Below are 25,327 nucleotides of genomic sequence, written 5' to 3'. Positions count from 1 at the left end.
AGAAGACCTCCAAGGTCCCTTCCAACTCCATTATTCTATGTTCTAAGTAGTAGGATGAATGCAAGGGTGGGATAATCTGATTTTCTCTAAAGGCTGTGTTTCCCGAGATCGTATTTCTTCAAAGCCATCTTTACGACTAACAGGACTAAATTTGGAAGACTAAGGTTCAGCAATATAACACTCCAGAGTGGTTTACAGCAGGGGTCCTCAACCTTGGCAACTTTAAGACTTGTGGACTTAAAGGAAGGAATTCTGAGAATTGAAGTCCACAAGTCTTAAAGTTGCCACGGTTGAGGACCCCTGGTTTACAACACTCTGGGCAGTTTACAATGTCAGCATTATTTGCATTTTGCCCCCAGCAATTTGGCTTCTCCTTTTACCAACCTCAGAAGGATGGAAGGCTGAGTCAACTTTAAGCCGCTCAGGATCGAACTCCTGGCAGTGAGCAGAGTTAGCCCGCAATACTGCATTCTAATCACTGCACCACCACGGTTTTTAATCTGATCTGCTTCCAGTCATGAAAACGTCTTGGGTGAATTTTGGCCACTTGTTGTTTCTCAGCTCAGCTTATCTCACAGGGCTGTTAAAATTGGGATAAAATTGTAAAGCTGATGGCTTGAGCCCCTGGAGAAAAGGTAGGATGAGGAGAAGGAGGACGATAATTTCCATTTTGGTCCTGCTTCTTTCTTTCCTAAGCATCCATCTGCAAGGAAGGGGCAATTCTAACCTAATTTATTTTTTTTTAACTAAATATCTACACCGCCTCAATCCAGTTGGATCCTCAGTCTGAAATGATCTCCCGCAGAAGGACCACACAAAATCAGCCTGAGGATCCAGAGGTCGTTGCTTGAGCAACAGAGTGGATACACTCCAGCATTCTGGGGTCTCTTAATAATGCTGGAGTGTCCGAAAAATAACAACAAAGTCCTCCTTCTGAATTTACCCTTTCTCCAATTTCTGTCTGATCTCCAAAGGGCAACAGATCAATGTCAGGTTGTAGGGAACAGGCATCAGTGACTGCTTTGTATCTGTAAAAGAAATATATATATATAAAAAAGCATGAGATCCAGAGAAGACTGGAAGGTTTTAAAGGCTAGCAAATCAAATCTGGAACAAAGATGGACTAGAGATGGAAGTCAGATGGAAGACAGTTTCTACAGAGGCTGGTCGATTTATAATAACAGTTAAAACAGATGACAGGCAGTCCTCAACTTACAACAGTTTGTTTAGTGATCGTTCAAAGTTACAACGCCGCTGAAAAAAGTTGCCAAGGTTGAGAAACATTGTTTTTTAAATGGGCCGTGAGCTGCATTGGTTCCCAATCTGCTTCCGGGTGCTGGTTTTCACCCCTAAAGCCCAACATGGCACAGTGTGGCACCAGGTTATTTGAGAGACTGCCCCTTCCCAACCATCTCCCTATCCCATTAGGTCAAGCAGGAGGGATCTGCCCTCAGCCATGAGAAATAATAATAATAATACAGTTGGAAGGGACCTTGGAGGTCATCTAGTCCAACCCCCTGCTCAGGCAGGAAACCCTATACTATTTCAGACAATGGCTGTCCAGTCTCTTCTTAAAAACGTCCAGTGTTGGAGCATTCACAGCTTCTGGAGGCAGGTTGTTCCACTGGTTAATTGTTCTAACTGTCAGGAAATTTCTCCTTAGTTCTAGGTTGCTTCTCTCCTTAATTAGTTTCCATCCATTGCTTCTTGTCCTGCCTTCGGGTACTTTGGAGAATAGCTTGACTCCCTCTTCTTTGGGGCAGCCCCTGAGATACTGGAACACTGCTATCATGTACCCACTCGTCTTTCTCTTCATACCCAATTCCAGCAACCGTTCCTTATATCAAAGTAAAATTAAAAATAACTAAACTTTGCTGTTTTTTTGGAAATGGAGCCATTGGATCTTTAAATGACCAAGTGACACAGGCAGTCCTCAACGTACGACTAAGCGAGACAGTTGTTAAGTGAGTTTTTCTCCATTTTATGACCTTTCTTGCTACCGTTGCTAAGTGAATCACTGCAGTTGTTAAGTTAGCAACACGTTTGTTAAGTGAATCTGGCTTCCCCATTGACTTTGCCTGTCAGAAGTTTGCAAAAGGGGATCACATGATCTCCTGGGAGGCTGGAACTGTCATCAATAGGAGTCAGTTGCCAAGCGTCTGAATTTTGATCACGTGACCCTGGGGATGCTGCAGTGGTCTTAGGTGTGAAAAACAGCCACAAATCACTTTTTTCAGTGCCATTGTCAGTTTGAACAGTCACTAAACGAACTGTTGTAAGTCAAGGATTACCTGTACTCTCGTGCAATCTTAGTGTTCAAATTAAACAAACAAAAAAAAGACTCAAGTTTCAGTTTTTTTAAAGATTGTTCTATTGTTTTTAATTGCTGCAATGCTTGTATGCTGCCCAGAGGCATATTTTGTGAGGTGGGCAGCTGTATAAATTCGTGAAATAAATAAGTCAGACAAGAATCTGCTTTCATTGGTACATCATGCTAAGTTTGGCTTGTTTGAAATTGGTCTTTTTTTTTAAAAAAAAAATCTTAATGAAGCCTGTATGTTTAGTTTATGATTTTGTGTATTGTCTGAACCTACAACATGAATTAATTAAGCAATCAGAGCTTGTTGTGTGAACCACCAGGGCTTTTTTTGTCATAAAACGCCCAGAACGGAGTTCCGGCACCTTTTTTTTTTTTTTCTTACAAAAAAAGCACTGTGAACCACTATAGAAATTCAGGATATGAGGATAATGTTCTGGGTGACTTGTGGAAAAGGACTTGTGATTCCCAAATATTAAACAACAGTAATATTCCTTCTGTTTCCCCTTCAATTTAAATATAAACATGGAATAAAAGAAAACGCGGGTGGGTGGGAAAGTAGCAAAATGATTTTGGTGCAAAAGGCGAGTCTGGGAATTGAAAACCATTTCCTGTGGAGTCCTCTAATTATTCTTTATTTTTAAATCTATGACTTCCCCTCTTTCTCCGGCCAATTTTCTCCCTTGGAACTGATATCATAAACTTTAAATTCAGTCTCAGCTCCCATATTATGATTGATAACCCACATCTGGAGCCGTGCCTCTGATTAGGATCAATTCCACTAAGTTTTAAGTCAATAGCACTGGGCTGCCTTTATTAACCTACTCCTTCTGTTTTCCTCTTGGGAGCTGTATAGATGTTTTCCCATCCTCCATTTCATCATATCCTTTTTTGGGAAACACTTTCCAGGATCAAAGAATGTGGCCAGGGGAGAGAAGAGAAGCCGACGGCTCACAAGAGCATTTGACAAGGCTTGCAAACAGGGAAATGTTATTTTAGCAAATGGATTGCCTCCCCATTTCACATTTTACGAGGCAAGTGGGGGGGAATGCAGCTTAGAGGAAATTTACAGGGAAGGATGGCAGTTTTAAAAGAGTGTCTTCTCGCTGACTGGCTTGTAAGGTTATTTGTCAGCTTCTGGATGCACTGCAGCCGGTCTTGTAAAGTTGAAAAGAAAGGAAAATGAAGGTGAATGCTCCAGCACTGGAAGTTTTAAGAAGAGACTGGACAACCATTTGTCTGAAATGGTATAGGGTTTCCTGCCTGAGCAGGGGGTTGGACTAGATGACCTCCATGGTCCCTGCAGATTTCAGGGCTTCAAGATGGAAATGGTTGTTGCTACAAGGAATCCAGAACAGAGATCCCCAACCTTTTGGGCACCAGGGACCGGTTACGTGGAGAGAGGTTTTTCCGTGGACCGGAGGGGGCGTGGTTTTGTGTGCTGCCTGCATCCCACGGATGGGGCTTTGCTTGTTTGTGCATCTTTGGCCTACAAGCCATGTTGACTACATGACCATGGAAATTGTCTTCGGACAACGCTGGCTCCCTCAGCCAAGAAACAGAGATGAGAGTTGGACATGATTGACAGGGAAATCTTTACCTTTACAAATAATCCTTGCTTAATGACCCTAATTGGACTGGAATTTCTATTCCTTAGCAAGGCAGTTGTTAGGCGAAACAACATTGTGACTGCACCACTTGGCAATTCCACTTGTTTTGGTTTTGCAGGATCCAACCAGAGTCAGCCATCGGGACCAAAGGTTTATTCCTCCAAGCTTTTGGGCTCCTGTGTGCACTGGGCTGTTCTACACATTATGGTTATATAGCGCCTGATTGCGTGTAGGTTTTAGTTGTTAATTAGAGTGTTGATGGCTGGCTATTAAATGATTAACTGTTGTTTCTTTGTGCTGCTGTGTCCTTGGCTGCTAAATATCTGATAGGCCGGTGGTAAATCAGCACTCCTATTGACTGACAAGGGGGCCATTTCCCATTTCATTCACTTCACTGGATATTTATGTCCCTGCCCGGCCAACAATCATAATAGCTAGTTTTGATTTTCAGGTGAGGACCTCTAGCTCAGGGGTCTTCAAACTTGGCCCGTCTATGATTCGTGGACTTCAACTCTCAGAATTCCTCAGCCAGGCATGCTGGCTGAGAAATTCTGGGAGTTGAAGTCCATAAGTCATAAAAGGGCCAAATTTGAAGACCCCTGCTCTAGCTTCTCCTGTCCCGCCATGCTGACCTCTGCTTCAACTTCTTTGCCAATCCTTCTCTCCCCTCAATCTCTGCTCTTTTCATTGTCCTGCACTATGTTACCACCATCAAACACCCTCCATCCCTCGCTGGCCCTCCCATCCTCTTCCTCCCGCTACTGACAAGGTGCACCTAGCCCCTGAGTGTACCTCATAAGCAGCAGGAGAAAGAATTCAGCCAAGGTTAGCGAAGAGTGGCAGCTGGTAGCAGGTATTAGTGGCAGCGACAACGTGCACGGTGGTTAAAAGGGCAGAGTTGGAAGGGAGATAAGTGGGTGGGGGCATTTGAAGTTCATTTATTTATTTTTATTTATCCAATTTATTGGCTGCCTATCTTACCACAGGGGAACTCTGAGTGGCTTGCCATATTTAAAAGTGCATGTTGGGACGTAAATACAGGTGGGCTGCCCCACACCTGAATTTTGATCAGCTGACCACAGGAGGGCTGCTAAGGCTGTAAATCCAAGGAGGTCTATAACTATCCCTTGTTCAGTGCTGTCATAACTAAATGAATGGTCGTTAAGCAAGGACTACCTCTACCTTTTTTTTTAATGGGATATTATTCCAATTTTCCAGCCTGGTCCAGCAGCCCTGGAATCCACACGAAGTCCGGCCATCCAAATTTCAACTCACCTAGGCCAGCCTTGCTTCGTTTTCAAGATCAGCCCTCTTTAGCTAGGTCAGTGGTTCTCAACCTTTTTAATGCCGCGACCCCCAACCAGTCGTAAGTCGAGGATTAAACCGGTCGTAAGTCGAGGACTAAGCCGGTCGTAAGTCGAGGACTAAACTGGTTGTAAGTCGAGGACTGCCCAACCGGTCGTAAGTCGAGGACTTTCCCTGCCCGGGAGCGCCACGCATGCATGGTTCCGCCCCCTGCACCGGCCGAGGTATAGCTGGCAAGCGGCAGAGACGGAGCAGGCCGACCACCAGCTGGCCCAGCTCAAGGGAGGTAAGGCACCCGCCGGAAAAGGGGGAAAAAATGGTGGACAGCCTTGCTTGGCGACCCCCGTGAAATGGTCGATCAACCCCAAATGGGGTCGCGACCCATAGGTTGAGAACCGCTGAGCTAGGTGATGTCAGATGCCAAACACCAATTTGTCATTGCGCTGTAATTATCTCCCAGCTGAATCTAGAAAAAGTGCAGGAATTCTGGCACCTTTGTTGTTTGGAAAGAGAAAGATGTGAATTTTTTACCTCTGTTTATTAAAAGGACTCCCAAAGGTAATGTTTTCTTCAACCGTTGCATTCAAGAGCCAAGGCTTCTGAGCTGCGTAAGCCACCGAAAACCGATTCCTGGTGGAAAGGGGGAATTTAGAGGCATTAGAGGCAGTGGATAAGGAACAGCTTCCTACAGATTTTAACAAGGGTGCATTCAAACGAGGGAGGCACAAAAAACACATAAAGGAAAGTAGCTGTTAAACAGATTTAAGGGGAAAGAAGAGTTAGGTTAGCGAAGCACCCAGTCTCTACTTTAGCTTGACTTTTTTTTCGTGACAAAACTCCTTGCTTAAAAGGTGTGGTCCACATCCGGTGAATTCACATTTATCTCTAAGTCAGGAGACTTGGCATGCAAAGAGGAGACAGGATCATCCCAAAGGTGCTTCACCCCCCCCCCCAAACTTTCTTGTTTGTTTGTTTTTGCTTTGCATCCAAGAAGCTTCTTCAGTTCTGATACAAATCTCGTACAAAACATATGCAACGAAAATGGGAAACAATGATGAAGACCTTAGAAAAATATATTTGCGGATATTCCGTTCACGTTTAATGAACATTTATGTTTTTTTAAAACTCCGATAAATTACTCTGCGACTTTCTTTTATTGGCATGTGTTCGAAGAGATATGGGTGCTGTGAAATATGCAACATTGGTTAGAAGAAATTTTAGGTAGCCTCGGAAGAGTCGATATGTAAGGGTTTTTTGAAGGCATAGACATTGTTAATTTCCTTTAAATCACCAGGATATTTGATCACACAGTGGTTCCCAGGAGCTACCTGATTTGACAGATGAACTGAAATGAAATCTTGTGTTCCTTGAGTCCATATGTCCATCAGTTTGGAAAAACCATGAATATTCGGCTTGACTCTGTATCTATTAGGGAAGCTAAATGGTGGCATTTCAATTTAGATCACTGAGACATCCAGATTGGGATTGAATGTCAAAATGTTGGGCTTTGTACTGTTGAAGGAAAAGTCTTCATCATGGTTCAGTCCAAGCTGGGAATAAACAACATGGCGACTGCTTTAGAAAGAAGGTTGCAGTTTATTGAAGAGGAGAGCCAGACAGAAAAATGGCTCTGGAAGAAAAAAGAGAGCGAGCACATGTAGGGAGTGGGTTTTTATACCCTCTGGAGCCTTTTGTTTGGAGTTGTTCCTGTGGCATGAACTTTGACCTGAGTCTGAGTGTGCCCTTTGGTATCAGTGGGGGAAGTCAGATTTGCTTTATGACCTCCTGATTCACTTAACTACTTCAGTGGTTTGCTTAACAACCGTGGCAAAAAAAAAAAACAACCGTGGCAAAAAAAGGCGCAACTCACTTAACAATTGCCTTGCTTAACAACAGAAATTCTATTCTCAATTGTGGTCCTATGTCGAGGACTGCCTGCATTTGCTTAGCTTCGGGTACTTTGATAGATTCCCTATCTCCAGTGTTCTGATTTTTATTTTTATTTTTACGCTGTGTGAATGCTTCCTGTGAATGCTTGGTAACAAACATCCTTTCACCCCAAAGAAAAAGGAAGACATTTCAGAAAATGGATGCTAATGAGACTATGAAGCTTCTTCTGTGTCTTCTGAACCTTACGGAGAAGTAGTCCTCAACTTACAGCAGTTCATTTAGTGACTGTTCAAAGCTACAACATCCCTGAAAAATGTGACTTATTACCGTTTTTCACACTTGCGACCGTTGCAGCATCCCTGTGGGTCACATGATCAAAATTCAGACCATTGGCAACTGACTCGTATTTATGACGGTTGTGATGTCCCGGGGGGGGTCACGTGATCCCCTTTTGCGACCTTCTGAGAAGCAAAGTCAATAGGGGAAGCCAGATTCACTTAACAACTGTGTTACTCACTTAACAACTGCAGCGATTCACTTAACAACCGTGGCAAGATAGGTCATAAAATGGGGCAAAACAAATGTCTCGCTTAGCAACAAAAATTTTGGGTTCAATTGTGCTCGTAAGTCAAACTAGAAATTCAATTATGAGGACTTCATATGGCTCAAGTCATTTGCATGAAAGACTGGGAACCACTGCGTGTTGTAGACGTTTGGGATTAATATATTTTAGGAAGTTATTGTATCTGAGGGAAGGAAATCAGGTATTGATTGAGAGGTTAAAAAAAAAAGTTACAGTTTCAGGGGGCAGATTGAAGAGTAATACCTCCAGCTTGCTTCAACAGAAGGCTCAAATTCATGTATGCTGCAAGTTACAATAAACAATATTTTAGTAACTGTTGAGAAAGAAATAACACTATTGAGCTGATAAAGTTTCAAGTATGGAAGAAAGGGTGTCCAACAATTAAGCAAAATCCTAATTGTGAAGCGTAATAAGAAGACCAAGCATATTGGTGCAGATGGCTGAATATCATGCTATTAGACCTTGCAAATTCTCCATTCTGTGGCCATCACCAGCCTTAATTCAGAGAGCAACCAATAACAATAACAATAACAATAGCAATAACAACAACAACAACAACAACAACAACAACAACAATAATAATAATAATAATAATAATAATAATAATAATAATAATAATAATAATAATAATAATAATATTAAAAAGTTGGAAGGGATCTTGGAGGTCATCTAGTCCAACCCCCTGCTCAGGCAGGAAATCCTATACCAGGGGTAGGCAATCTTGGCTCTTTTATGACTCGTGGACTTCAACTCCCTGAATTCCTGAGCCAGACACTCTGAGGGGAAAGGGAGAGGTTTCCAAGCTGAGCCATGCTGGCTGAGGAGTTCTGGGAGTTGAAGTCCATGAGTCATAAAAGAGCCAAGGTTGCCTACCCCTGTCCTATACCATTTCAGACAAATGGCTGTCCAGTCTCTTCTTAAAAACTTCCAGTGTTGGAGCATTCACCGCTTCTGGAGGCAGGTTGTTCCACTGGTTAATTATTCTAACTGTCAGGAAGTTTCTCCTTAGTTCTAGGTTGCTTCTCTCCTTCCATCCGTTGCTTCTTGTCCTGCCTTCAGGGGCTTTGGAGAATAGCTTGACTCCCCTCTTCTTTTTGGCAACCCCTGAGATATTGGAACACTGCTATCATGTCCCCCCTCGTTCTTCTCTTCATTAAACACTAGACATACCCAATTCCAGCAACCATTCCTTATATGCAAAAATCCTTATTTTCCCTTAATTTTCCCCAAAAAATATCAAATAGATTTGGTTCATCGGTAGTTGGCTTCATACTACTATAAAAATATTTCTTGCTCAAAAGTTTTTTTTAAAAAGCCAACATTTCTACACCTGTCCTCTGCTCTTCCTGAACCCCTTCTGAGTATCTAAAAGGTTTCCATTCCTGCCCTCATTAATAATGAGAAATCAATACAATAACCATACATTGCCTCCTAGCATTCTTTGGATGCTCAAGAATGGTGTCAGAGAGCCTTTATGAAGTGAATTTATTCTGAGATATGATGATATGGAGCTCACCATTGTAACTGTTATTTCATTTCAAAATCAACATTATGGATAGTGGCATTTCAACTGGAAATTTAGTGCTGTGCCAAGTCCATTGGAAATGCTTATTTTAATGCTCTACTTAGTATTAATATTTAAACCATCCCTTGGAAAATAAACATTATGCAGAAAAAAAGAGATTCCTAATGTCACAGGATTCCTCTTTTTTACGAGGGTCGGTATTCCTTAAAGCAGAGGTCCCCAACCTTTTGGACACCAGGGACCAGTTCTGTGGAGAAAGGATTTTCCATGGACCAGAGAGTATGTGGTTTTATGTGCTGCCTGCATCTTGCAAATGGGGCTTTGTTTGTTTGTGCAGACCAGTTGCTGGCATGCCGCGGCCCGGTATTGGTCCACGGACCGCGGCTTGGGGACCCCTGGATTAAAAAATCTATAAAGAGGATAAACATGCAGATAAATGTAGTGTTTTAGGTATGGTTGAAATGTACATCATTAATGCATCACTGCAGCTCACATCTAGTCTATGGAAACGCACAAAAGAAGGGAAAAGCATCTTTCAGACTCTGTGCTACATAGAGACAGACATTCTTCTTGAAAACCAAGCATGTGAGGTAAAATTTTAGAATGCAGAAAGAAGCTGAAGCAAGCAAAGAAATAAAAAAATGAAGTTGTAATATGTACATAATCCTAGTCAACAGAGTGCTGCTAATCTTAAGAGTCAAGTTTTTAGGATCCAGGGATTACCAATAGAAAAAAAATAGCGAGAGAGCAAACCCCACCATCTTCTGATGATGTTACCTAGTTGGGTAATGAAATGTCTGCAAGAAAACCACCAACCACCAAAGACCCCCACAGTCCAGGAGCTGTATGATTAAACTCTACATGCTGAAATTCAGATGAGGAGAATAGATTTTTATCAAGATTGAGGACATCCTTCTGCATATACTACATTTTAGATAGATCTTTTGTAGATCTGACAAGTCTCAGCCAATGTAGGAACAATGAAATAGACACAGAATTCCTTGCCCCATTTAAATGTATGGAGATATTCCTCACTAAGAACTTTGATAAGAGATGCAGGAGAACCACAAATGCTTGGAGATTCTGATATCAACAATCCCAGCCTTGATATTACAAGGATAGTATAGAAACCTCAGCAAAGCATACTTGTAAATTTCTGCAACCCAGACTATTTTTGTAGGCAAATGACTCTGTCCCTAGATTTTGGAGAACCTACAGTCAACCTACTATTGAAAACCTGAAGTATATATCATAGTCAGCCTTCTGGAAATGCTTACTGCTTATAACATACTTCTAACATGGAACTATCTATACTAAACTACAGAGTGATTAGAAGTTGAATATACAGTATAAGCAGGGGTAGGCAACCTTGGTTCTTTTATGACTCGTGGACTTCAACTCCCAGAATTCCTGAGCCAGCCATGCTGAGGGGAAAGGGAGAGGTTTCCAAGCTGAGCCATGGCTGGCTCAGGAATTCTGGGAGTTGAAGTTCACAAGTCATAAAAGAGCCAAGGTTGCCTACCCCAGGTATACTGTATAAGAAGCATAGGTTTGAAAATCTGATTCTGGATTATTGGCAAATCAGCATTCAACTCTTTAAAGTAGTTGAGACTATTTCTCTCTACAACTCTCTGGGAGTTGTAATCCACATATCTTAACATTGCTAAGGTTGAGAAACATTGTTTTTAGATGATGACTGGACAAACTTAAGCATGCAGAATTACGTCGCAAGAGAATGATGGGAGAAATTAGAATCTTAATGATTATGTCAGGGAACTGAAAACACCAGAGTTGAATTCAGTACTACCTGTGAACTCCTGAAAACACCTTTCTGTCAGACAGCCTGAAATTGTCAGCGAAAACGTAACCAACTTTGTTTGCACCAGTTAAAATTACTATTCAGGGATAGATCAAGCTTCTGGTTTACAATCACCGGGCCATTGCATTCATCTCCTGATTTTGCAGGACTCCACAAACTTTCAGTTTTCATTCGTAAACAAAAACAAACAGACAACACATTTCTAGCCCTTGTGATCCCCAGAGATACCTACTATGATCTATCCAAAAGTTAAATTGTACTATCCTGCATTTCTTTTTAATGGAAAAATAGTCCTAAGGAAACATTGGAAAGCTACCAGCATAAGATCATGTCGTCTGAATCCCCTAATAATTTAGACATCATAAAAGCTCCTTTCGTGACAGACTATGCATTGATCTTTCTTCCAGTGCTAAATTTCACAATTAAAACAGGTCATATCAATCAAGTTCCCTGACTGATTTATTGATCGCAAATATTATCCTTTGTGTCATTTATTGCTTGAGCCGCTCGTGATTTGCGAGATTAAAAATAGCTCCTCTATCCGGATTCAATCCTCTCTCTCCAGACAACCCCGGTTTGAGTTAACCAATTTGAAAACATACCGGTTCCAATGAACTTTCCCTTCCAGGGTTTGCATCTCACCGAGGATAGCAAGAAGGAGAGAAGATTTGCCACAGCCAACTTGTCCTACGATCATAGTCATCTGGCCTACAAATTAATAAACCAAAATTAGACCTTTTAACGCATTCCTTCCTTAGAGTATTCAGTTAATGATTATTGCAACTGCTTGCCTATTGGCATAAACAACCCCATATTTCAAGAATAGGTGCCATTCACGTTCTAAGCTTCTGTTTTGATCATTGTTTATTCGGGTTGTCAGCCATTTTGCAGTAAATTGTTTGGGGAAAAGGAATGGCTATAAATCTCCCAATGGAAGAATTGTTTGGTTAGAAACACACTCAGGAGATTATAGACATCCCATTTATTTCAATGTAAGAGATTTTAAACGAACCAAAAAAATTCCTATGGCTGTCTATTTTGAAGTCTTGTTCCAAGAAAATGAACATTTGACCGTATTTTTTAAAACTGAGAGAGAGGGGGGGGGGGTTAAAGGTAGAGATAGAGGTAGAGGTAGAAGTAGAGATAGATAGATAGAGAGAGAGATAGGTAGGTAGGTAGGTAGGTAGATAGGTAGAGGGAGAGGGAGAGGTAAAGATAGAGATAGAGATAGATAGATAGATAGATAGATAGATAGATAGATAGATAGATAGATAGATAGATAGATAGATAGATAGATAGATAGATAGATAGATAGATAGATAGATAGATAGATAGATAGATGTAGAGGTAGGTAGGTAGGTAGAGGTAGAGGTAGAGGTAGAGGTAGAGGTAGAGATAGAGATAGAGATAGAGATAGAGATAGAGATAGAGATAGAGATAGAGACAGAGATAGAGATATACCTAACGGTTGCAGGATTTGGGTATGGCCAGTCTAAAGAAAAGAAGGACTAGGGGGGGACATATTAGCAGTATAATAGTATTTGAGAGGCTGCCACAAAGAAGAGGGGGTCAATTTATTTTCCAAAGTACCAGAGGGCAGGACAAGAAAAAATGGATGGAAACTACTCAAGGAGAGAAGCAACCTGGAATTAAGGAGAAACTTCTAACAGTGAGAACAATTAATCAGTGAAACAATTTGCTGTCAGAAGTTGTAGGTGCTTCAACACTGGAGGTTTTTAAGAAGAGACTGGACAGCTATTTGTCTGAAATGGTATAGGGTTGGGGGTCGGATTAGAGGGTTGGATTAGAAGACCTCCAAGGTCCCTTCCACCTCTGTTCTGATTGATTGATATACACCGTCTATATGGGTGAATCTGGATGGTTTGTAGATTATTCTATAGTTAATCTATGCACGATCCTTTTAAATGTTCCTAACTATCTAGAGATAATTGAAGATGTGCTGAAGAAAATGATATTGAACGTGCAAAATTAATTTACCTGTTGGGATTCGGATATCAATACCGGATAATGTGGCGAGCCCACTTCCCCAGGAAAAGTATCCGTTGGTTACCTGCAATGCATAATATTGTATATTAGAACTGCCAACAGGTGCATGTAATAATTATGCTGAAGCTAATAAGCAAGCACATCTGTGTCTCTTACAAACCAGGTTAGGATACAAAGCTTTTTCAAAAAAAGAGATGACAGAAATGACACGAGAATAAAAGATACCAAGGGACTTAAAAATGGGTGTGCTACATAATAAACATGGTTTCCAAAATGTTCCATTATTTAGAATACTGTTTTAAGTACAAAACAATCCTTTTCAGTGAAGATGAATACAGCAAGTAATAAATGATCCATAATCTCAAATCCCACCTCCCTTCCCCTAATCATCCTATTTGCAGATTGACTTTGCCTTTTAGCTATTGCATTTGGCACTTCCATGCTTTTGTAGTATTTTATTTACAGTATCTAGTTTTGGTTTTGTTTTTAGATATCGTAAACTGCCAGGGTTACCTGGCAGTAAGACGAACAGCCAATAAACTGGATGGATGGATGGATGGATGGATGGATGGATGGATGGATGGATGGATGGATGGATGGATGGATGGATAGAGATAGATAGATAGATAGATAGATAGATAGATAGATAGATAGATAAATAGATAGATAGATAAAATCTTCCATACCAGAGATTTGTCTTAAATGAAAACAAAGATATTATAAACACCCTCAAGTTGAGGAACTGGCATTTAAAGAAAATGACACCTCCTTCCAGATCAGAATGGAGTGTCAACGCTGCTAACATCGGATGTTTTTGCTTTAACAACAGTTAAAATTGCAACCATTTTCTTCTTATGTTTTACTTTTAGAGTTAGATGATGCTGGGGGGGGGGAGGAATGTGCATGAGAGTTTAGATAGACATAATAATACTGGATTAGCGTGTGAACCAAGGTTAATGAAATAAGAGATGATAAGAATTGGTGGGCTGGAGAACTGGAGGGAAGGCCTGCATTTCAAACTAATTGGGGAATGTGATTTATGACTGTTAATTGGAGGAGGGAATTGTGCTTTGATACTATGTGCTCAGGGGAGGGGAATCCAGTTTTTGGCTTCGACCGTGTTAGTGCTGATGCCATGCTTCTCAAATAAAGATTCTTTAAGGTAAACAATGCCTCGAAGTTCTTTGAAGAGTTTCATCTGTCGGAACCATGACATGGAGATTAACTACAGATGATCCATCCCATCTGGATTATCAGCAATTCACCTAGTGTTTGACGAGATAATAAGGGATTGATTGCTCTACTTTAAAATATAAAGGACCTTGATAGCACATTCATCGAAGTTTAGATGTTGAGCTGATATCCTTTGCGGTTGATCATAGGCATCCAGCTGGTGTCTCAAGGGCTGTTTCCGATTGATGGCTTTGGGATGCTTCAGACATGGAGAAAAAAAGAGAAAAAAGGAGATGGGGTTTTATCTGCACCAGATTACTGAAGAAGGTAACCCCAAAATTCACTTTAATATATTTTTTTTTCCTTAGGAGTAGTCACATATCTTCTTCCCTACCCTACCAATCAGGGATGTTTAGGTTATCTTGATTATTTAACTAAAGGGATGATGTAGCACCATAACTGAAGCTGGCTTTTCTAGATTCTATACAGAACAGGATTTTAGAGATGTAGCTAGGCATAGAAAAGACTTTACAGATAACCCTCGACTTACGACCACATGTTTGACAACCGTTTAAAGTTACAAAAGCAGTTGGAAAGGGTATTTTATGACCTGCAAAGCACTTCCAGACATCATAAAATGCCATGCCCTCTCCTCCCAGCAGGTACATGGTCACAATCTGGGTGCTTGGCAACCGGTTCGAATTCATGACCAAGTGCTCCGTGATCATGTCATTGCTGTTTGCAATCTCTTCTACAGGCTTCCCCAGAAAGACAATGGGAAAGACAGCAGAGAAGGTTGCGAGCTAATACTACCCACTGCGAGGACTCCCTCTCATCTCTAGGCTGAAAGAGTTGCTTGCTGAGGGGAACCTGACATCCTTCTGTGGGTGCAAAAACGGAACTCCGATCCTGATTATTTGCGCTCCGTTCCTGCACCCTGCCAAAGGCATTTCCTTCCACACATGGAGGAGAGGGGATATCTTTTGACAGCCATCTCTAGAGACAAGAGGGAGCCAAATCCAAGCAGAGAGGCAGCACAATAAGCTAAGTAGCACAGGGTGCCAGGCAGATGGGGAGGCCTTGAGAGGCTCAGTGCTAGATTTCGGTAGGGTTTTCAGCTCAGGTAAAGCCGCCCAGGATACTGCCCCCCACCGGCACCCTATGTTCATTACCTGTGACTCTACCTGCTTGATGACTTGTGTGATCAATTAATGACTATACCAGGGGTAGGCAACCTCGGCTCTTTTATGACTCGTGGACTTCAACTCCCAGAATTCCTGAGTCAGTTGACTCAGGAATTCTGGGAGTTGAAGTCCACGAGTCATAAAAGAGCCGAGGTTGCCTACCCCTGGACTATACAGTAGTGGCCAAAATTGTGGAAACCTTTTGGGAAAAGTGTACCGTAGAAATGCCACCTTTGGTTAAGCTTCCACCCATTTTTCTTCCAATTTCTTTATAACTGTAGCCTTTTTCACTTAATAATACTATTTTACATCGCTTTCTGGGTGACCAGTCAACCCTTTGCACCATGACTTTAATTTTGTTACGTTTTACAAGCTCATTAAAGGAAAGAACAGAAAAAAATACCAACCAACTTGACAGCGATCACATAACACACTGACCAATGTCCTCCTCTCAGCTTCAATACAGGACATCGATAACTGAATCCTACTGTGATCTGATTGGCTCATGGCCAAAACAAGATGACACCTGATTGGCTGTCTAAACCCTCACGCTCATTGGCTACAATCAGATGAAGGAAAGCTACCTGATATCAACCTAAGCAAGTTGTGCTTCCTTTTTCTGGTTATTTGGCTATAATTTTTCATAGAATACAGTACAGATAATTGAACAAACTATGTTGCATTGCATTCTTGATTAAATTATTTTTCCATTGATATATAATTTTATGGTACTACTCCCCCCCCAAAAGTGGTGTTATTAGCCATCAAACCTTAAAAATACACTTTTCCCAAAAGGTTTCCACAGTTTTGGCCACTACTGTAACCAGGATTGCAGTTGTTGAGCGAAGCAGTCATGTGACATCTCACTTAACATTTGCTTCACTCAGCAGCTAAGATTCCAGGCTCATTATGGTGGTAAGCCAAGGACTATCTTTAGATAGTTTTCTTCAGCTATCTTCTTTTCTGGAATGGATCAGATCTTGTTTTATGTTCCCTATACTCTTTTTAAATCAAGATACAGTACTTGGTGGTCTATTTTCATCACTGCTGGTCCCAAAGTCCAGATGAAAAAAAAAGAGGAAGACTGGTTATTAAGCTAGCCATCCACCTTATAAAATATGTTCACCTCTACTGAAATAATAGATACAATTCAATGAGATCTGATAGAAATCACTGTGTTTCTCAATCTTGGCAGCATTGAGATATTTGGACTTCATACATACATCTTGAATTTGCCAAGGCTGAGAAAAGCTGCCATAGAGCAATCATGGACAGTGTCATTCGTTTATATTGCATTGTAGCTTTTAATCTTGTTGTTTGACATTTCCAGAATCATTAAAATCACGCAGTGCCTAAACCTAAATCTAAATCAATCAATTAATCTGGGGACAGCCTAGTCTTCTATATTTATGTTACTTTGCAATGAATTATCAAAATTAATCATCAGTACTTAGTTATTAAGTACCGTGGTGGTGCAATGGTTAGAATGCAATATTACAGGCTAACTCTGCCCACTGCCAGGAGTTTGATCCTGACCGACTCAAGGTTGACTCAGCCTTCCATCCTTCCGAGGTTGGTAAAATGAGGACCCAGATTGTTGGGGGCAATAGGCTGACTCTGTAAACCACTTAGAGAGGGCTGTAAAGCATTGTGAAGTGGTATATAAGTCTAAGTGTTATTGCTATTGTTGTAGCTGATCCGATGTTGCATTAGGAGCCCTGGTGGCGCAGTGGTTAGAATGAAGTATTACATGCTAACTCTGCCCACTGCCAGGAGTTCGATCCTGACCGACTCAAGGCTGACTCAGCCTTCCATCCTTCTGAGGTCGGTAAAATGAGGACCCAGATTGTTGGGGGCAAATAGGCTGACTCTGTAAACCGCTTAGAGGGGGCTGTAAAGCACTGTGAAGAGGTATATAAGTCTATTGCTATTAAAAAGTAGCAATATGGGGTTTTTTTACTGTTAGAACCTTATCCATTTAAGTGAGACCGTTCCATAATCTCCAAAGAGTTCTTATAGAAAATAGTATGGGGAACTGGCCATCAGTAGGCTTAAATCTGTAATATTTTTTTGAAGCTTAAAAAAAAAAAAAGAACAAGAGAATGAATGCCTTACTAGTCCCGTGTGCTTCTTACACGATTCATATGCCAATGGGTTCTCTCCATTTCTCCAGCTGTCCTCTCCAATCTCATCACTTAAGAGAAATTCATTTAATTTTTGCACGCTGAAAAACAGAAATAGGGAAAGCACTGGTGATAACAGACAAAATTGTTAAGATACTTTTGTGGCATTGCGGGGGCTCCATCACTGGAGGTTTTTAAGAAGAAATTGGACAACCATTTGTCTGAAATGGTATAGGGTAGTGGTGGAGAACCTATGGCACGCGTGCCAGAGGCGGCACTCAGAGCCCTCTCTGTGGGCACGTGCACCGCCACCACTAGCAGCTCACGCAGGTCCATTAGGCTGCTGCCGCCGCTTGGAGCAACAGCCCCACCCAGCACAAAGCAGGCAAAATGGCCGGCTAGCAAGCTCAAGTAGAGATGTTAGAGCATGGAGGTGGCCATGCCTACCTGGCCACACCCACCCAGTCTGCTGTGACCACCCTGGCCATGCCCACCCAGTGGGCCACACACCCTGTCCTCCCTGAGGGAACCACAATGCTGATACGGCCCTGGCACTTTGCAATAAATAAGTGGGTTTTGGGTTGCGGTTTGGACACTCAGTCTCTAAAAGGTTCGCCATCACTGGTATAGGGCATCGGTCTTCAAACTTGGCCCTTTTATGACTTGTGGACTTCAACTCCCAGAATTCCTCAGCCAGCGTGCCTGGCTGAGGAATTCTGAGAGTTGAAGTCCACAAGTCATAAAAGGGCCAAGTTTGAAGACCCCTGGTATGGGGTCTGCTGCTCGAGCAGGGGGTTGGACTAGAAGACCTCCGAGGTCCCTTCCAACTCTATCATTCTTTTAGTCTGTATTGGTCATAACAAAAATACAGATCCTGCTCACCTTTCCACTCTTACTGAGAGAGGCTTTTTAAAATTACTTTTTCCCGACACAGATTTGTAAATATAATGTTTGCAGCCCGTGATATTATGCCAATATATCTGATGTATTGAGAATTACAACAAAGTGCCTAATTGTCAGCAATCCAAGATATATAAAAGTATGAAAACAATTTATAGAAAACCAAGCATAAAAAAAACGCCTCATAATAACAAACACACCACATCAGGAATGCAAAAAAAAGAAAAAGAAAAAGAAAAAAAGAATTTGCATTGCTCCTGTGGGTTCACAAATCGCCCTGACCTTGGGCTTGTTGGAAAAACAGGTATTTTATGTTGTCCTAAAGGGCAGCGACTTGAATCAAATTCTTTAGTAGTAAACTAGAGAAATAAGGCAACTTCACCAAATGGAATTGATAGAAGTAAAGGAAAGGTCCTCAAAATTTAATATTGAAAGAGAAATTTAAAATTGAATTTGCTGCAGTGGAAACTTACTGGCTGGACAAACAAGCTTAACCAAAAACTATAATGGCTGGGAAACAGGAAAGGATAGCATAAAGGCAGGATGTAAGATAAATACGTAGGCAAAAATTAGTTGGGTCTTAGAGTGGGAAAGGAAGAAGGCAAGCTATAAAAACATCTGTAAGAGGAAATGGCTAGCCAGGAAAACTTAACTAAACTGAAAATATTTTATATTATTAATGTACATGTGATGTATGATTTAGTATGTAGCAGGAAATAGGTAGGAGGCGGTCGGAAAGAGTGTAACCTCATAGTACCTCAGCCAATGGGGAAAGAGGAGGGATGTGGCAGCCGGGACAGGGCTGTATAAAGAAGGGAATATTTTGGGTTGAAACTTTGGAGAGAACCAAGCTTTGATAGCTTCTCTCCCCGCTTATTGCAATAAACGAAACAAAAGGCCTTCACTGTGTCTTGGGTGGTTATTGCTCAGGTGAGCTTGCCTCTGGTCACCAAGGAAAGTGGCCAGGAGCACATAACAGAACGGAACAGGTTGGTAGGAAGATTTGTGGAGAGTCTCAATCATTCAGTTCATGGTTTGTCCCAAAGTTTTTTTTACCAAAAGGCAACTGGACTTTCTTGATTTTTTTTTCCTTGAAAATGTTTCACTTCTCATCCAAGAAGCTTCTTTAGAACCGGTGAGAGGCAAAATGTTTTCAAGGGGAAAAAAAATCAAGAAAGTCCAGTTGCCTTTTGGAAAAGCAGCTTTGGGGACTTTTTGGTAAGAACATATACAGATTTAATTACTCTTGGTACTGCGCACTATCTGTAAACTAAGTTGATGGATGATAACCAGGCTGATATAGGAGGAAGTGAACTGCCAAGCATTCATTATCCTCCCGAGATTACTTTGGCTGCTATGTGCAAAACTGAGAAAATAAATTTTGAAAAAGTTGCATTTTTGTCCTGGCAACAACTGAACCTCTCAGTCTGAACTGCCCACAATGCAATGGACCTGTTGGTTTTGGAATTACAGGATGCTAAATATAGCGCGCACGCAGTAAGCAAGCTTCATCCTTTATACAACATTAAGATTTATTTTGTTTTGTTTTCTTTTGGACTGTTTGGAAGGAAGAAGAACAAAATACCGTGTTTACAATTAAAAAGAAATTTTTGCCTAGGTTTCTTGTGTTGCCATTTGCACATTCCCACCCAACTGATTTTGTGGGGCTGAAGAAAAAAAAAAAAGACTTGAGTCTTCCACCAGTTTGTCATATTTTTTCCCCAGCTTCTATATTTTTTTCCAGAATGTTCTCTGATGCAGAGACATTCAGAGACATTTCTGGTGAAGAACAAGTGCCAAAATTAAACAAAAGAATGGAGCTGCTTCTAAGTTCAAACAGAAACAAATAAATTAGCCAGTCTCTGACACCTTATACAAATCAATTAATATGACATGTCAAAACTTTCATGCTGTATTTTGTTAACTATTTGTCTACCAAACTCAGGAATTTGTTCATAATTGTTTAATGGTTTTGTCTCAAGTTATCAGCTGCCATGAGGGACCCATGCTTGAAAATACACAGAGTATTTTGGGGGGAAATGGTCCCAAGAAGAATTAGTCATCTAAAAAACCTCTGTTGCCTAAGCACACTTCCTGAGCAAGTCAGTTTTATTGGACAACCCACAAATTTGCTCAGACAAGTAGACTGAATAGCGTCATTTATTCTGGTGCAATTCCCAGTAAATACTGAAGATACTGAAGATATGGACCATGATATGTGAACAGAAGTTATGGAAAAATGTTGCATAAAAGGTGTTTACAAAAATATAGTTGGGAATCAAATTAATGATGCTTGTTTATTTATTTATTCTACTTGTCACAACATGTCTTTCCTTATACACAGGTAGTCTTTGACTTACAATCACAGCTGAGCCCAAAATTTCCAAAGCTAAGCAATCAGTTGTGAAGTGAGATTTGCCCCATTTTACGACTTTACTTGCTGCAGTCGTTCAAGTGAATCACTACAGTTGTTAAGTGAATCTCGCTTCCCCATCTCCACCTGTCAGAAGGTGGCCAAAGGGGATCACATGACCCCAGGGACACTGCAACTGACATAATTATGATCCAGTTGCCAAGCGTTCAAGTTTTGTTTAGCAACGGAAATTTTGGGCTCAACTGTGTTTGTAAGTTGAGGACGACTTGTCAAGCTCTGGTAATACTGCTTTCATACATGCAGTCACCATGATGAAAATGGTCATGGGAATTCCACTGTTTGAAGAAACGTCAAGAATGTCCCACAAGCTCCTCAATTCCACTTGTGTGGAAGAAGGCGTAATGGTGAAGTTGTCCCATTGGGCAAATCCCAATTTACTTTCTCCTAGTCTGCTAGTTAAATTGAAGCTGATATGTTTTAAAGCATTATATCCCCTACCTTATGATGGCCTTGACAGCAAATCTAACAACAGTGGACAGCAGGAACAAAGGGGTCACCAGGATGTGAAACAGCGCGAGAGAGGCAAAAGCCTGGGCTGTAGTCAGCTGTTTATCTTCAGCATACGTGTAGGTCACAAAAGTCTGGTATGTCAAGAAAAGAGGATATGAGTAGAGGCAAACATTGTTTTTCAAAGAAAGCATGGGATCCTAGCTCAATTTAAAGGCCCCTTGATGTTCTTCCTCACATTTTCTACCTCAGGGGTCTTCAAACTTGGCCCTTTTATGACTTGTGGACTTCAACTCCCAGAATTCCTCAGCCAGGCACGCTGGCTGAGGAATTCTGGGAGTTAAAGTCCACAAGTCATAAAAGAGCCAAAGTTCCCCACCCATGGCCTAGAACAGGGGTCTTCAAACTTGGGCCTTTTATGACTTGTGGACTTCAACTCCCAGAATTCCTCAGCCAGCGTGCCTGGCTGAGGAATTCTGGGAGTTGAAGTCCACAAGTCATAAAAGGACAAGGTTTGAAGACCCCTGTCCTATACCTTTTCAGATAGGTAGCTGTCTATTGTTAAAAACCTCCAGTGATGAAGCACCCACGACTTCTGGAGGCAAGCTGTTCCACCGGTTAATTGTCCTCACTGCTAGAAAGTCTCTCCTTAATTCTAGGTTGTTTCTCTCCTTGATTAGTTTCCACTAAATGAATCATTGCAAGTGGATCACCTGTACTTTATCTTAACAGATAAAAGATTATCTTCACTATGCTGAGCTGGGTTGGAGACACGATAATTTATAGCAGGGCTCTTCAAACTTGGCCCTTTTATGACTTGTGGACTTCAACTCCCAGAATTCCTCAGCCAGGCATGCTGGCTCAGGAATTCTGGGAGTTGAAGTCCATGAGTCATAAAAGAGCCAAGGTTCCCCACCCATGGCCTAGAACAGGGGTCTTCAAACTTGGCCCTTTTATGACTTGTGGACTTCAACTCCCAGAATTCCTCAGCCAGCGTGCCTTTAAAGAGCTGCAGAACACATTCTGAAGGACCTTATTTGGGAATCAGTGTCAAAGCATTGCTAGCCTTATTGACATATCTTTCCTTTCAAGAACTATGGATATACATTGAAGTACATCAAAACTGTCCACTGGGGAGGTCAAAAGAGGGGAGACTGATAAAAAGAACACTACGCTGTAGCAATGCAAGCTGTGTTCCTTTTGTATATGCCTTGTGAAGTCGCACTTATATTTAAAAAGGAGTAGAGTTCACATCATTTAAAAACATCAGGCAGGGTGTGCTTCTGCTTTTCTTCCTTGGGCTCATGCGTCTTCCCTATGGTGGGATATAGTTTGTAGGTGCTAGACTTTGCTTGTCACTCTAATGCATTTCCTGTAAAGAAACCTCCTTTTTTGTGATAAGTATAAAATCTGCCTCACTAACTTTATTTATTTATTTGTATCTCACCTTTATTATTTTGTCAAATTACTCAAAGTGGCAAACATATCCCATACACCTTCCTCCTCCTGTTTTCCCTACAAAAACAACTTTGTGAGATGGGTTTTGCTGAGAGAGACAGACAGGCTCAAAGTCACCCAGCCAGCTTTCAGGCCTAAGGCAGGACTAGAACTCACAGTCTCCTGGTGATTGGCCCAAAGTCACCCAGCCGCCTTTCATGCCTACGATGGGACTAGAACTCAGTCTCCTGGTGATTGGCCCAAAGCCACCCAGTTGGCTTTCATGGCTAAAGTAGGACTAGAACTCACAGTCTCCTGGTGATTGGCCCAAAGCCACCCAGTTGGCTTTCATGCCTACGATGGAACTAGAATTCACAGTCTCCTGGTGACTGGTCCAAAGTCACCCAGTTGGCTTTCATACCTATGATGGAACTAGACCTCACAGTCTCCTGGTGATTGGCCCAAGGTCACCCAGCCGCCTTTCATCCCTACGATGGAACTAGAATTTACAGTGTCCTGTGACTGGTCCAAAGTCACCCAGATGGTTTTCATGGCTATAAGGTGGGATTAGAACTCACAGTCTCCTGACGATTGGCCCAAAGTCACCCAGTAGGCTTTCATGACTAAGGTGGGACTAGAACTCACAGTCTTCTAGTGATTGACCCAAAGTCACTCAGCTGACTTTCATGCCTAAGGCGGGACTAGAACTCATAATCTCCTGCTTTCTAGCCTAATGTCTTAACCACTGGACCAAACTGGCTCAAATCCTAGCCCTGGTCCGATTTCCACCACTTGGACACTAACACTCCTAGATTTGTACTTCAAGAAATAGAGATCCTTGTTAAAAAATAAAAATAAAGATTCCATAGAGATCCTCAAGCATATTTTGTGTTGCCATCCATCAACCCATCCCTCCCAAAGTTATTCTTACCGCGAGAACAGCTGCAATAGGTATAGCTGCATTCATAAAAACTGTGGAAATAAGCACAAACCATCCATTCATTTGATATACCAAATATTTCAGAATCTGTACAGCACAATGTTTCGATATTATTTTCTGCCAGAATGAGAAAAAAGTGCGGGACTTCTCCTTAAGAGGGAAAAGAATTCTTCCCATGTCAAACAAAAACATACTGGAAATATTACAGTTTGTATACTTCATTGCGTTGGACAACCTATTCCCAGGAGAACTCTATGACTGTACATTTTAAATGTAACTCTGTGAGAAAAGGAATTGTTTGAAATTATGGTGTGGTATTAGCTGAAGCTCTAGAGAGCTCCTTAAAACTACAAATGAACTCGTTTTTCATGCTTTCATAGACATGGTCTCAATAATTAGTAATGTAAACCAACTCATGTCACAAAGTTTAAAAGGAACCCTTCGGAATTATTTGGAGACAGTTGTCACACATCTTCGGGTATGAGAAAAGCAAAGAGTTCAGAAGATTATTTTTAATGGATTGGGGCCTTTTTCCCCCCCTCAATCAAGGGAAATGTTAACTCATAAATTTCATTCTGTGACAGGAAGTGTCACGAGGCTGAGAAATGAATGCGGGAAACATAACATTTCCATCGCATGCGATTCCTCTATTCAGAATGGAAATTGAGAGGAAACTGAATTTTGAGAAGAAGCAGAAGCTAAACAAGGCTAAACAACAACATCACATGTGTCCCCCTAAACCAGGGGTCTTCAAACTTGGCCCTTTTATGACTTGTGGACTTCAACTCCCAGAATTCCTCAGCCAGCGTGTCTGGCGGAGGAATTCTGGGAGCTGAAGTCCACAAGTCATAAAAGGGCCAAGTTTGAAGACCCCTGCCCTAAACTCTAGTTCCTATCTCTCTGCTATAGAACATAGAATCATAGAGCTGGAAGGAACCTTGGAGATCCTCTAGACCAACCCTCTGCTCAAGGCAGGAGTCCTTATACTGGCCTAGTCAAATGATTAGGGTAGATGTTCCTAGTTCCTGAAACTGCTCGTCATACAATTTAGCCTCAAGACCCTTTATCATCATTTGTTGGGCTTCTCTAAACACTCTCCAGGGTTTCAACGTCTATTTTGCATCGTCGTGACCAGATCTGTATGCAATATTCCAAGTATGGCCTCAGTACTAAAGTATAACATGATATTATCACTTCTCGTGGTGATGCTATCCCTCTGCTGATGCAGCCCAGGACTGCAAAACTAAGATTGGAGCATCAAATTTAGAAACTAAACCGGGGTCTCCAAACTTGACAACTTTAAGACTTTTGGACTTCTAGAATTCCTCAGCCAAAACAGCCTCCTCCTATTCCTCCCCCTCCAACAACAACCCAGGAGGTGAGTTGGACTGGCCCAAAGTCACTCAGCTAGTCCTGTTTTTCATGACTAAAGCAGGACTAGAACTCACAGTCTCCTGGTGATTGGCCCAAAGGCACCCAGCTGGCTTTCATGCTTAAGGCGGGACTAGAACTCACAGTCTCCTAGTGATTGGCCCAAAGGCACCCAGCTGGCTTTCATGCTTAAGGCGGGACTAGAACTCACAGTCTCCTAGTGATTGGCTCAAAGGCACCCAGCTGGCTTTCATGCTTAAGG

At 41.6% G+C, this 25,327-nt stretch overlaps 1 protein-coding gene across 1 annotated transcript in view; it reads right to left on the bottom strand.

Annotated features, from left to right (window-relative positions):
• Positions 1–25,327, bottom strand: part of LOC107299369 (ATP-binding cassette sub-family C member 9-like) — a gene marked incomplete at its 5' end in the record, with an annotated part of 68,410 nt that overhangs the window by 38,917 nt on the left and 4,166 nt on the right. Inside the window, 10 exon segments of the mRNA XM_029286761.1 lie at positions 944–1,028; positions 5,764–5,862; positions 7,949–7,987; positions 11,652–11,757; positions 13,048–13,120; positions 14,378–14,488; positions 17,529–17,637; positions 21,309–21,451; positions 23,686–23,726; positions 23,889–23,910. Of these exon segments, the coding sequence (XP_029142594.1) occupies positions 944–1,028; positions 5,764–5,862; positions 7,949–7,987; positions 11,652–11,757; positions 13,048–13,120; positions 14,378–14,488; positions 17,529–17,637; positions 21,309–21,451; positions 23,686–23,726; positions 23,889–23,910 (828 nt within the window).

The sequence above is a fragment of the Protobothrops mucrosquamatus genome, unplaced genomic scaffold (assembly GCF_001527695.2).
Source record: "Protobothrops mucrosquamatus isolate PMUCROS unplaced genomic scaffold, P.Mucros_1.0 scaffold4837, whole genome shotgun sequence".
NCBI classification, from domain to species: Eukaryota; Metazoa; Chordata; class Lepidosauria; order Squamata; family Viperidae; genus Protobothrops; species Protobothrops mucrosquamatus.
Note: the sequence above shows the minus strand (reverse complement) of the source record. Positions and strands in the feature narration are given on the sequence as shown.